This window comes from Macaca mulatta, chromosome 14 (assembly GCF_049350105.2).
Source record: "Macaca mulatta isolate MMU2019108-1 chromosome 14, T2T-MMU8v2.0, whole genome shotgun sequence".
Taxonomy (NCBI): Eukaryota; Metazoa; Chordata; class Mammalia; order Primates; family Cercopithecidae; genus Macaca; species Macaca mulatta.
In genome coordinates this window covers 15,598,196-15,611,889 of record NC_133419.1, presented here as the reverse complement: position 1 = coordinate 15,611,889, position 13,694 = coordinate 15,598,196, and the positions used below count along the sequence as shown (strand labels likewise).

The 13,694-nt window shown below is 44.8% G+C and overlaps 1 protein-coding gene across 45 annotated transcripts in view; it reads left to right on the top strand.

Moving 5' to 3' along the window:
• The window catches only part of CTNND1 (catenin delta 1), a 59,409-nt gene that overhangs the window by 23,085 nt on the left and 22,630 nt on the right, over nucleotides 1–13,694 (top strand). For 10 of the 45 annotated variants that reach the window (XM_077960574.1, XM_015114112.3, XM_077960568.1 and 7 more), the window contains exons 2-5: nucleotides 7,917–8,205; nucleotides 10,538–10,609; nucleotides 12,109–12,261; nucleotides 12,993–13,528. In XM_077960574.1, coding sequence (XP_077816700.1) covers nucleotides 8,011–8,205; nucleotides 10,538–10,609; nucleotides 12,109–12,261; nucleotides 12,993–13,528 — 956 coding nt within the window. In that variant the 5' untranslated portion in view covers nucleotides 7,917–8,010. 45 annotated transcript variants of the gene reach the window in all.

The window sequence follows — 13,694 nt, the reverse complement described above, 5'->3', positions numbered from 1 at the left end:
ATCTGCCCACCTTGGCCTCCCAAAGTGCTGGGATTACAGGTGTGAGCCACTGCACCCAGCCCAATGTGCTTTTGAAAAAAGCCATTTGCAGTCCCTAGAATGGCTGGGCACAGTGGCGCATGCCAGTAATCCCTGCACTTTGGGAGGCCAAGGTGGGATTGCTTGAGCCCACGAGGTATATGCTGTAGTGAGCTGTGATCACACCACTGCACTCTAGTCAGGGCAACAAGAGCGAGACCCTGTCTCAAAAAAAAAAAAAAAAAATTTCCTAGAATGACATGGAAGTGGAGTTTTGCCTGTCATTGTTTTTAGAGGGAGAGCATAAATATGTGACATTCGTTTTGTTGTTGTTGTTGTTTTTGAGACAGAGTCTCACTCTGTCGTCCAGGCTGGAGTACAGTGGCGCAATCTCGGCACACTGAAACCTCTGCCTCCTGAGTTGAAGCAATTCTCCTGCCTCAGCCTCCTGAGTAGCTGGGATTACAGGTGTGTGCCAACATGCCCGGCTAATTTTTTTGTATTTTAAGTAGAGATGGGGTTTCACCATGTTGACCAGGCTGGGTTTGAACTCCCAACCTCAAGTGATCCTCCCATCTTGGTCTCCTAAAGTGCTGTGATTGCAGGTATGAGCCGTGGTGCCCGGCCGTGACATTGGTTTTGATTTTATAATGAATAAATAGGAAGATAGGAGGAGAGTTGCCTTTGAGACTGGCTGCCGGAGACAAAATTATTTTTGCAAAAACCCGAAGATTGGTGAACTTTAGAGTTCACACAGGCTATGGTTTTATATATATTAGTTCATTAAAACTAAACCATGAAGAGTAATAAAAATGGAAGCTTACAGGGGTTATAACTTTTCCAAGGTCTCCTAGCTAGTTTTTGGAGGAGCCAGGACTTGGACTCCCAGTCTTTTGACCCCTAATCTGGAGTTTTATTTTGTTTTTCCCTCTAAAAGTGAATAATTCTTGTAGTTTTCAGGTCTGCTGCAAATGGAAGAGGGGATCCTGGGGAGGCTGGTTTACAAACTTCAAAAACTCTACCAACCACACCCAAGCTCGAGTTCCTGTAGTAGTAACAATATTACTGGCTTTCTGTGTGTCAAGACATTTTTCTAAGCACTTTACATGAAATGCCTCATTTAATCTTCACAACCACCCTATGTATTTTTATTCCTCCATTTTACAGAAAAGAAAGCTGCAGTTTCGAGTGGTTGATACTTTGCCCAAAGTCATATAGCTAAAAGTGATAGATCTTATACTTAAACCCAGGCAGATAACAAAGCCTATACGCTTAACCCCTTAAGAATCATAATTCCAATTTGTATTTCTTTAGCCAGTTTACAGTAGAAGAAATCATTCCAGGGACTGTGCTGTTGGTAGGTGATTTTTTGTGGGGGTACTGAGTCTTGCTCTGTCACCCAGGCTGATGTGCAGTGGCATGATCTCGGCTCACTGCAACTTCCGCTTCCTGGGTTCAAGTGATTCTCCTGCCTCAGCCTCCTGTGTAGCTGGGATTACAGGTACGCACCACCACGCCTGGCTAATTTTTGTATTTTTAGTAGAGGTGGGGTTTCACCATGTTGGTCACGCTGGTCTCAAACCCCTGACCTTGTGATCTGCTCACCTCGGCCTCCCAAAGTGCTGGGATTACAGACATGAGCCACTGCGCCCAGCCGGTAAGTGATTTTTTTTTTTTTTTTAACCTCCTATCTGGTTAGCATTGTCTAGTTGTTTGGTCCTTCTGGGTATTTGATTTAATTTAACTTATTTTGGTTTGGAGTGCTTACAGAAGAGACTGAGTTTTTATCATTATCATTGCTTGGATGAAGGATCTTTACTATGGACTATGGACTCTGGATAATAGCAGGAATATCTTTCTAGTGTGAGTGGGATCCGGTAATGTAGGACTTACGGCTTATTAAGAGTAAAACTAGGTATTCTCAGAAAATCTAGTCTTTTTTTTTTTTTTTTTTTTGAGACGGAGTCTCGCTCTGTCGCCCAGGCTGGAGTGCAGTGGCCGGATCTCAGCTTACTGCAAGCTCCGCCTCCCGGGTTCACGCCATTCTCCGGCCTCAGCCTCCCGAGTAGCTGGGACTACAGGCGCTGCCACCTCGCCCGGCTATTTTTTGTATTTCTTAGTAGAGACGGGGTTTCACCGTGTTAGCCAGGATGGTCTCGATCTCCTGACCTCGTGATCCGCCCATCTCGGCCTCCCAAAGTGCTGGGATTACAGGCTTGAGCCACCGCGCCCGGCCAGAAAATCTAGTCTTAAGGGGAAATAACAAGTTTCACTTTATGTCTCCTCAACCCCCTGACTTCAGGAATTCTTTTTTTTTTGTGAGAGCAAATGTAATCTATTTAAATCTAAGTAAGTGGTAGCTGGCTGCGGTGGCTCATGCCTGTAATCCCAGCACTATGGGAGACTGAGGCAGGTGGATCACGAGAGGTCAGGAGATCGAGACCATCCTGGCTGACACGGTGAAACCCCGTCTCCACTAAAAATACAACAAATTAGCCGGCGTAGTGGCACGAGCCTGTAGTCCCAGCTACTAGGGAGGCTGAGGCAGCAGAATCGCCTGAACCTGGGAGGTGGAGGTTGCAGTGAGCTGAGATTGCGCCTCAGCACTCCAGCCTGGGCCACTAAGCGAGACTCTGTCTCAAAAAAAAAAAAAGTAAGTGGCAAACCTGGAAAGGTATTGGGCTGGACTTGTAATTATGACTCCTGACTGTCTGCCAAAGTCAGCTGAAAGTTTGTAGTGTAATCTTCTTGATGCATATGGCATGGAGAAGAATCTTTTTTTCCTTAAGTCTCCAAGTTATGAGACCATTTACTGTAGCCTGCCTAACAGCTTCATTCTTTCCCCACTCGTACATTCTTTTTCCTTCCATTTTTTTTTGTTTTCTCACTTACATGTAGATATTATGGGTAACTCTTGAGCCTAAAAAAAACAAAGTAGAACCCTTTTCTTTCCCTGTTTTCCTGTGATGGTTAAGAAGAAAGCTCTCAAAGGTTGTAGAGGAGAGGCTCTGGACCATCCAGCTGGTACTGACTGCACTTCTATTTGGACTGGACACCATGGCATAGAAAGAGAAACAGGCTTTGGAATGGCACAGACCTGGGTTTAAATTCAAAATTTGCTATTAACTGTGAGACCTTGGGTAGTTTCTTCACCCATAAGTCTTATTTGCAGTAAAACTTCCTTAGGGTTGTTGTAAGGATTGCCAAGATAGTAAATGTAAAACATTCGGTAATCATTAGTTTGTTTCACATTCTCTTTCTCCAAGGTAATAAATTGTTAAGGCCTCAAATACAGAATCAAGAACTTATTATGACAGATGTGTAATGATGTGATGACTTCCAAGCACTAGAGCAGTGCCCTTTGTCCCAGAAACACTGGTATAGGTGGGACCTCCTAGTAAATAGATTAGGAGTAGGGAAACCAGCCCATTCACCCCTTAGAACCTAGTTATGTTTTTGATCCAGTTGATTTCATCTACTAGTTCACAAAATAGTTTGAGGCTGAGACGTACTGTGAAGTAATTGGAAGTGTTAAACCAACTTTTGAAACAACTTAATACCTGACATTTGTATATAATGTTGTCTCACCTGATCCTCACAACTCTGAGTTAGACCAGGCTAATTTCCTAACTCCTGGGAAGCAGCAATTTTGTTTTTCTTTTTCCCCAATTTGGTTCCTGGAAACGGGGTAAATGGATTTGGCATCTTACAAGTGAGAACATGACAGGGTTTACTGCCATTGTTGGGTAGTAGTAAAGCCAGAACTGGGACCAGTCTTCTGAATTGTGTTCTATCTCTTTTTTTTTTTTTTTGAGACAGAGTCTCGCTCTGTCGCCCAGGCTGGAGCGCAGTGGCCGGATCTCAACTCACTGCAAGCTCCGCCTCCCGGGTTCATGCCGTTCTCCTGCCTCAGCCTCCCGAGTAGCTGGGACTACAGGCGCCCGCCACCTCGCCCGGCTAGTTTTTTGTATTTTTTTAGTAGAGACGGGGTTTCACCGTGTTAGCCAGGATGGTCTCGATCTCCCGACCTCTTGATCCGCCTGTCTCGGCCTCCCAAAGTGCTGGGATTACAGGCTTGAGCCACCGCGCCCGGCCAGAATTGTGTTCTATCTCATGGCCTCTGCTTCTGCCCTCTTTCAGGCAGAATATCTCCCCATGCTTTTAGACCTAGGAATCTCATCTTTTTGTTTAATTGTGCTGTCTTCTTTTCCAAATTAGAGCCGGGTGGTCAGCTTTAAGAAGATGGTGGAAGCTAATGTTTCTCCAGATACTGCTTTCTGACCTAGAACCCTGAGCATTTTTCCTATCTCCCTTCCTAACCTTCTTCACTGAATTTAAGTTGCAGGGCCATTTATGGCCATCTGTACACTTTCTCTTTGCAGCAGGGAATGTCACTGTATCCCCCATGGTAGCAGTAATTTGGGCTTTTATTAGCAAAGAAGATTACAGGGTGGATGCTGCTGGAGTGGTAATTGCACTTCAGACCCTGTTGAAATTCAGTAACTGAAAGAGTCTCTTTTTGAGCTCAGAATCCTCTTGGTGTGGAAGGTTCATAGGTCATTGTACATAGTGGATAAGGGCAAGTACTTAAGAAATGGAGATGAAAGGGGAGCCCCGGTGTGTTTTTTTTTTTTTTTAAATAAGGGTGCTTATTCAAGAAAGACCTTTGGGTGGCCTACTGGAATGTAGGTTGGGAATATGAGAAAGTGGCAATGGGTTTTAGACTGAAAGGAAGAAGAGTTGATAAGTGATTATGGGAACTCCAAGCTGGGGTAGGAGGAATTTAGGGAAGGGCGACCACGTTCTTTAAACTTAGGGACTGCATTGATTCAGGAGTTTATTGGGCACTTATTAATCAGTTCCTTTGGGTACTCTTGCTTGCTGACTTCTGCATACACTCTAAGGCAAACAGGACCAAGCATTTGTGCTTGGTGGGGCTCTGGGGAGCGTGGGAAAGGGAACTGAAGCAAAAGGCTCAGCCTAGGCTAGTTCCCACATGTCTTCCCCACACAACTTTTGCATTGGTTTCTCAATGTCTTTGTGGGCATGCTGGGACTGGGCTTTGAGGTTTCTGCCTTACGGGTGGGAAGGGAGGGGGAAGGGCATTCCAACAGCAGTTTTTTTCTTTTTCCCCAATTTGGTTGCTGGAAACAGGGTAAATGGATTTTTATGCATATTATAACCTGTTCTGGTTATGTATGGAAATACAAGTAGAGGAACTCACACGACAGTAGAATCCAGGTTTTAATGAAAACAACATCCAAGGCCTAGATATCTGAACACAGCAAGGTCTAAAGGGCACTTGTCTGTCACATTAAGCAATTCCAAGTCATATTTTAAATTACTTCCTTTCATTCCTAATGTTGCCCCTTGCTCTTCTTGGTTCTATGTATTGGGTGTATTTTATTTTCCTCTCATTCCCATTTTTCCTTCAAATATTTCTGCAGCTCTCTCCTTCCTGCTTCCTCCTTGCTGTGGTGGCTGGGATGCTTCTTCCATGATTTTTTGAATGTAGACTGGGCTGTTCTCTGTGTTAAACCAATCAGTTGCGACCTTCTCTTAACAGGTGTGTATGGAAATATGTTTATTAAGAATGAAAAATATTTTTAAGAAATATGTATTTTTATTCCTCTCATGTCATAGCAGAAAAAAATCTTTTTAAGTACCTTTTTTCTTTATGGGTTGGTGAGAGGGTGGGAATTGGGGAGAATATTTATTTCAAAACCTGTCTTTCAACATTGTATATTTTGGACTGGCATAAAGTCTCTCATAGCTATAAGACAGAAAAAAACCCATTGAGTCCAACAGAGTATCACTAATGCCTGTTAAACCTCCTGTTTATATAATGATATGGAGAACTCTTCATTTCTATATAACTATATTTTATTGTACAGATAGCACACATAGACCCTTAGATACTTGGATATTTATCCTGAGTTGGAACAAATAAGGGGGTAAAAATATAGTCTATTTAGAACAAGGGTGTCCAATCTTTTGGCTTCCCTGGGCTACACTGAAAGAATTGTCTTGGGCCATACATAATGTACACTAAGAATAGCCAGTGAGCTAAGAAAAAAAAAATCTCATAATGTTTTAAGAAAGTTTGCAAATTTGTGTTGGGCCGCATTCAAAGCTGTCCTGGGCTGCGTGTGTCCCGCAGGCTGTGGGTCGGACAAGCTTGAGTTAGAGCTTTCTGCAGGATTACAGAGATGTAGGAACTTCAGCCATTGACTTGTGGAGGTTAGAATATGAACTACTGTGAGGTGCACTTTCAGAGGTTGAGGCTAATACTTCTCTTCCTACTTCCCAAGGCGGTGAAGTTTCCTTAAGACAGTGCTTTTTTACACAGAGTTTTTTGTGGTTCTATTACTCTGTTGTCTCCTTTAGTCAAGGAACACGTTTTGCCATCAATATTATATTTAACAAACTATAGTAGTATAGTTTTGGAAAGTAGAAAGGCCCTTTTATGAATGTATTATTATATTTTGGGAGGCAGAGTCTTGCTCTGTTGCCCAGCTTGGAGTGCAGTGGTGCCATCTCGACTCACTGCAACCTCCGTCTCCTGGGTTCACACAACTCTCATGCCTCAGCTGGGATTACAGGTACCTAGCACCATGCCTGGCTAATTTTTGTATTTTTAGTAGAGATAAGGTTTCCCCATGTTGGCCAGGCTGGTCTTGACCAAGTGAACCTGACTTCAAGTGATCCACCCACCTTGGCCTCTTAAAGTGCTGGGATTACAGGTGTGAGCCACCGCGCCCAGCCTACTTTGATTTCTTTTTTTTTTTTTTTCTGAGACGGAGTCTTGCACTGTGTTCCCGGCTGGAGTGCAATGGCGCTATCTTGGCTCACTGCAACCTCTGCCTCCCGGATTCACGCTATTCTCCTGTCTCAGTCTCCCGAGTTGATAGGTTGATAGGCGTACACTACACCCGGCTAATTTTTTTTTTCTTTTTGAGACAGAGTCTTGCTCTGTCACCCAGGCTGGAGTGTAGTAGCGCGATCTCAGCTCACTGTAAGTTCCACCTCCCGGGTTCACGCCATTCTCCTGTCTCAGCCTCCCAAGTATCTGGGACTACAGGCTCCTGCCACCACGCCCGGCTAATTTTTTGTATTTTTAGTAGAGACAGGGTTTCACCGTGTTAGCTAGGATGGTCTCGATCTGCTGACTTCGTGATCCACCCGCCTCGGCCTCCCAAAGTGCTGGGATTACAGGTATGAGCCACCGTGCCCGGCCTTTTTTGGTGTTTTTTCAGTAGAGACGGGTTTCACTATGTTGGCCAGACTGGTCTCGAGCTTCTGACCTCGTGATCCGCCTGCCTCGGCTTCCCAAAGTGCTGGGATTACAGGCGTGAGCCACAGCGCCTGGCCCTTTCGTTTCTTAATTGGCGTTTTAGTTTAGCATAGTAAATTTTTTTTTAAAATTTGCTGCCACTTCAGCAGTTTTAGTGTTAGATGTGGGAGAGGTTAAGTAAGATCTGTATTGCCCTATTATCTCTAAAAGTGGCTTGTCCCTGCAGAATAGTGAATGCTTGTCTGTACCATGGAGTTACACATTTCACTGAGTTGATACCAGCAGATTTTTTTCAGGGAAAAATAATCCAATCACATAACTACAGCACCTCACTACATTCTCCCTCTCCTAACAGTGTAGAGACTTAGATTTAATTGCACCGTTCCTTTCAGTAGTTATTTCCGGTGGGATGTTGAAGAGAGCATAGTGGGCAAAGGATGCCGCTTGAACAGACACTGGTGATGGGCTCCCAGGCTTGGTGGTGGCTTGCTTTCTGCACTGCAGTAAAACCACGAGAGGGCATCTTTGGCTCTGGGATTAATAATTCATCTGTCTTCTCTGACCTCTGACCTTTTCTCTCCTTTCTCTTACCCTTTCCCGGTAGTGTGAAGTGAGGGGGTCTCTCTCCCTCCTTCTCCTTCCTCTGTGATTCACCTTCCTTTTTACCCTGCCCTGCGGCGGCTCCGCCCCTTACCTTCATGGACGACTCAGAGGTGGAGTCGACCGCCAGCATCTTGGCCTCTGTGAAGGAACAAGAGGCCCAGTTTGAGAAGCTGACCCGGGCGCTGGAGGAGGAACGGCGCCACGTCTCGGCGCAGCTGGAACGCGTCCGGGTCTCACCACAAGATGCCAACCCACTCATGGCCAACGGCACACTCACCCGCCGGCATCAGGTAACCCCTCTCTCCATCAGACCTGCAGGTAGGACTTTGGCATGATCACAGAGAGGCTATGATCCTTTTTGGGAAGCTACTCTCCTTTTGGTGATGGGCTATCCAGTGCCCGTTCTTCCAGGGATTTTTTTCCAGAGGTGTTAAATGCTGATAAGAGACAAGGAATATTGCTGCTGGACTGAGTTGGGTGGAGTTACTGTCTCTAGAAGCATCCATCTGACTTCTGTTTTGCTGGAGTAGGTTTTTTGGGGTGGGCTACAATTCAAGTAATGGTAGATAGTGTAGTTTGCAGCTGTACTCAAGTTACTTTTCTGATTTTTTTTTCCTTGGTATCAAAAAATCAGGAAAGTAAATGCCCACGTAGTGGTTGGGCATCTTGTGCGCTCAGCTCTAGTTCAGTCTCCCTGAGGGAACAGTCTGTACCCAGGTGTGGCAGTATCCATAAATTGTGTACTCCTGCTCTATATTGTCCTTGTGTGCTCTTTTTGTTGGCTGTGTAAATCATGTGTTGGAGGAAGGGGTCATTGTTAATTCTGTTGGTTAGAGTTGGAGAGGGAGCATCATGCTGCTGTTTAACCCAAATAACCACAGGAGCCAGTGGTCTCTGGGTTGGCTGACTCTGTGATGTGACTTGGGAGAGCTGGTGTTAGGAATAAGAAGTATCTTATGTTTCCTCTGGTTTTTCTAGTCTGACTTTGCTGTGATGTAATCTGTCTGAGGTTTTGTCTGTCTTCCTGTGTGTGTGTGTGTGCATGTGTGTGTGTGGTAGGCATTGCCTGATAGATTGCATCTTACGAGAGATTTCTGGGTGGGAACCAGAACAGTGCTCATGCCCTTATAGTCCTTTTCATTGAGTAATAATTTATTTATTTATTTATGACAGAGTCTCGCTCTGTCTCCAGGCTGGAGTGCAGTGGTGCAATCTTGGCTCACTGCATCCTCCGCCTCCCAGGTTCAAGCGTTTCTTCTCCCTCAACCTCCCGAGTAGCTGGGACTACAGGCACGTGCCACCACACCCAGCCAATTTTTGTATTTTTAGTAGAAATGGCGTTTCACCATGTTGGCCAGGATGGTCTCGATCTCTTGACCTTGTGATCCGCCTGCCTTGGCCTCCCAAAGTGCTGGGATTACAGGCGTGAGCTACTGCACTGGCCGGGTAATTTTTTTTTTTTTTTTTTTTTTAAGATAGAGAAAGTCCCTCATACTGAGGAACCTTGCAAAAAGAACAGAATTCCAATTGGAGGATCAAGGAATCTGAGGGAGGCAGCATGCTTGCAGTGTTCCTGGGATTTTTACAGGAACTACAATAGAAAGTTAGGTATGAAATTATATTGAAAGAGGAAAGCAGGACTGCTCAGGTTTGGAGGTCATGGGGAATTCCAGGATTCAGTATGTGGTTTCTCTCTTATTTTTAACTTCTGCTTAGCAGTAAAACCACACCCTTCCTTCTTCCTGAAAGTAATGTTTAACTTCCTCTCCCTGCAGCATTACACTCTATGTAATGGGAGTGGGGTGGAGGAAGAGTCTCCCAAAGTGGTTGGATCTCACTGTTCTGCTGGAAGAGGAGCAGGCAAATACATTTTTATGTGGTATAAAGATTATTTCCTGCTGCTTAAGACAGAGCAACTTCTGGATGACATTTTGGAATGTATTCTGTGGCTCGAATAATTGTTGGTAAAGATGTTGAGCCTTCTCTTTTCTTGAGAGGAGTTGGGGTGCTTGTTTTTATACTTGGAAAGGGAGACTCGTATCTCTTGCTTTTTTCTTTAATTAAATTTCTATTTTTTACATTAGGACATGATAGCCATCTTGCTTCTTTCTTTAAAAAGCTGCCGGGAATGGGAGTTTCCAGTGGTAGTACTGCATGAAGATTCATGAGACTATAAAGCTCTTTGGAAACTCCCCAACTTAGCCCTTCCAACTTTCCTTACATTTTTATGGCTTTCCAAAAAGGTTGCATGTAGGGGAAATTATCTAGGTCTGTACTGTTTATTCAGCGTATAGTTTTTGAGCACCTGTTATGTGCAGGCACTGCTCAAGGCACTAGGGAATATATCACTAAACTAATCCCAAAAACCCTCTGCCCTCATGGAGCTTACGTTCTTATGTTCCAGAGACCCTGTCTGCCAGAGTTCCAGGCCTGATTTTCAATTTTGAGGAAAGTGCTAAGACTAAAGAGTGATATGGTTCTTTTATGAGTACTGACACAAGGACTCCAGGCCACACATATCTTCTTGAAAGCCCTCTTTCTGTTTGAAAAAAAGATCATTTGTGTTTGGTAGAGCAAAAGAAGGCCACAAAATGAATTGTCTTCTTGTGGACTGTGTTTCAGAACGGCCGGTTTGTGGGCGATGCTGACCTTGAGAGACAGAAATTTTCAGATTTGAAACTCAACGGACCCCAGGTAATTCTTTGGCTCAAGACGTGGGTTGCTTCATTCGTATTTTCTTATTTCCCCAGCCTATAAGAGCATATTTGTGTCTTGTAAAGTGCCTGGCACATTGTACACACTCATCAATTAGTTTCTTTCATTTACGAAAACAAAGAAGTGGAGGTCCAAAGTATATATGTAGTTTTGTTTTGAAATGAATTTTAATGACCATTGATCTTTATGACTATTCCTTTTCCCCACTGCCATCCCATTTGATCCCTAAGTACTGCGTTTCTTTTCTAGAGACAGTAGGCTTCTACTCTGCAGCAGAAAACGCTACCTAAAATCTGGCTGGTCTTGAGCCTTTTAGATAGTATCTGAAGAGTAACATAAAGCCAGTCAAAAGATGGCTCTTACTGGGATTTTCAGGTTTGTCTTAAAAGTTCTTTATTTTTGGCCAGCTACGGTGGCTTACACCTGTAATCCCAGCACTTTGGGAGGCTGAGGTGGGCAGATCACCTCAGGTCAGGAGTTCGAGACCAGCCTGACCAACATGGAGAAACCCCATCTCTACTGAAAATACAAAATTAGCCGGGCATGGTAGCACATGCCTGTAATCCCAGCTACTCGGGAGGCTGAGGCAGGAGAATTGCTTGAACCTGGGAGGTGGAGATTGTGGTGAGCTGAGATCATGCCATTGTACTCCAGCCTGGGCAACAAGAGCAAAACTCCATCTCAAAAAAAAAAAAGTTCTTTATTTTAGGCTGGGCACGGCATCTCATGCCTGTAATTCCAGCACTTTGGGAGGCCAAGGCAGAGCAAAACTCCGTCTCAAAAAAAAAAAAAGTTCTTTATTTTGGCCAGGCATGGTCGGCTCATTCCTGTAATTCCAGCACTTTGGGAGGCTGAGGCTGGAGGATTGCTTGAGCCCAGGAGTTCAAGACCAGCCTGGGCAACATAGTGAGACCCTGTCTCTAAAAAAAATAAAATAAAATTAGCCAGGCATGGTGGCATGAGCCTGTAGTTCTAGCTACTTAGGAGGCTGAAATGGTAAGATTGCTTGAGCCTGGGAGGTTGGGGCTCCAGTGAGCTATGATCATGCCACTGCACTCTAGCTTGTGTGACAGAGTGAGACCCTATCTCAAATAAATAAATAAAAGTTATTTATTTATTGGGTGAGCTGCTCTTTTGAGGGGTCACTCAGACATAGATGAAATGGCAGTTAACACAGTTCATGTTCCCTTAGATGACCACAGCTGGGAAGTTAAATCTACTGTCTGTCACTTGGATGTTGGTGTGGCTATAATTAACTCAGTTCATGTTTATTAAATGACTACAACTGGGAAATTATGTCTGCTGTCCTTTTGTACAAGTTCAAAAGATGACAGCCACCCATCTAAAAATCCTGAGGCCTATAGAAGATGCATGAGGAGTCCCTGTTTCCAGGGTCACTACTTACGCTTCTTATTAGGATGGCTTGTTAATACATAGTGCTTAATAATAGTTCCTTCTCTTTTCTCTTTTGCATATAGGATCACAGTCACCTTCTATATAGCACCATCCCCAGGATGCAGGAGCCGGGGCAGATTGTGGAGACCTACACGGAGGAGGATCCTGAGGGAGCCATGTCTGTAGTCTCTGTGGAGACCTCAGATGATGGGACCACTCGGCGCACAGAGACCACGGTAAACTAAGACGTGTGTAAGATCTGGAAGTGATAAGAGGTCTTTTATTCTCTATTAGGGGAGGAGTTAAGCACTTAATTAAAATGGAGGACTGATATGCCGTTATTGATCTGATTGCATAAAGTGATCTCTGGCCAGATAGAAAGGATGAAGAGATATGGGGAAATCTAATGGCATAGGGAAGAGAGAAGGTATATCAAGGTCTATAGTAGCTTCCCTTATAGGCATAGTTACTGTCAGGGCAATTTTCCTACTTGGGGACTTCCTACAGGATGGAAAGAAAGATAGATGGTAGGCCTTAAGGCATTTCTAGGTAAAGTGTCCTAGGGATGTAAAGGTTTGTTTCTTTTAGTGTGGTATAGAATTTAATTGTTCATGGCTGGGCATGGTGGCTCACGCCTGTAATCCTAGCACTGTGGGAGGTGGAGGTGGGCGGAAGGTCAGGAGTTCGAGACCAGTCTGGACAACATTGTGAAACCCCGTCTCTACTAAAAACACAAAAAATTAGCCAGGTGTGTTGGTGTGTGCCTGTAATACCAGCTACTCGGGAGGCTGAGGTAGGAGAAGGACGTGAACCCGGGAGGCAGAGATTTCAGTGAGCTGAGATCACACCATTGCACTCCAGCCAGGGCAACAGTGCAAGACTCCATCTCAAAAAAAAAAAAAAAAAAGAAGAATTTAATTGCTCACTTCCTTAGTTAGTTTTTCTTTTTCTTGTTTCCTACTTGCAGGTCAAGAAAGTAGTGAAGACTGTGACAACACGGACAGTACAGCCAGTTGCTATGGGACCAGACGGGTTGCCTGTGGATGCTTCATCAGTTTCTAACAACTATATCCAGACTTTGGGTCGTGACTTCCGCAAGAATGGCAATGGGGGACCTGGTCCCTATGTGGGGCAAGCCGGCACTGCTACCCTTCCTAGGAACTTCCACTACCCTCCTGATGGTTATAGCCGCCACTATGAAGATGGTTATCCAGGTGGCAGTGATAACTATGGCAGTCTGTCCCGGGTGACCCGCATTGAGGAGCGGTATAGGCCCAGCATGGAAGGCTACCGGGCACCTAGTAGACAGGATGTGTATGGGCCCCAACCCCAGGTTCGGGTAGGTGGGAGCAGCGTGGATCTGCATCGCTTTCATCCAGAGCCTTATGGGCTAGAGGATGACCAGCGTAGTATGGGCTATGATGACCTGGATTATGGTATGATGTCTGATTATGGCACTGCCCGTCGGACTGGGACACCCTCTGACCCTCGTCGGCGCCTCAGGTAGGCAGGAATAGGGAAGAGAAAAGGGTTTTTCCAAAACCAGGGGTAAGGGGTAGCTTTTCCTTCAACTTCTAAGAGCTTTTTGGGATCAGAGATACTTGTGGCCTCCTCCCCTCTGCTTTTTTTTGGGGTGAAAGGCTACCCCATTTTTCCCTTTTCTGACTTG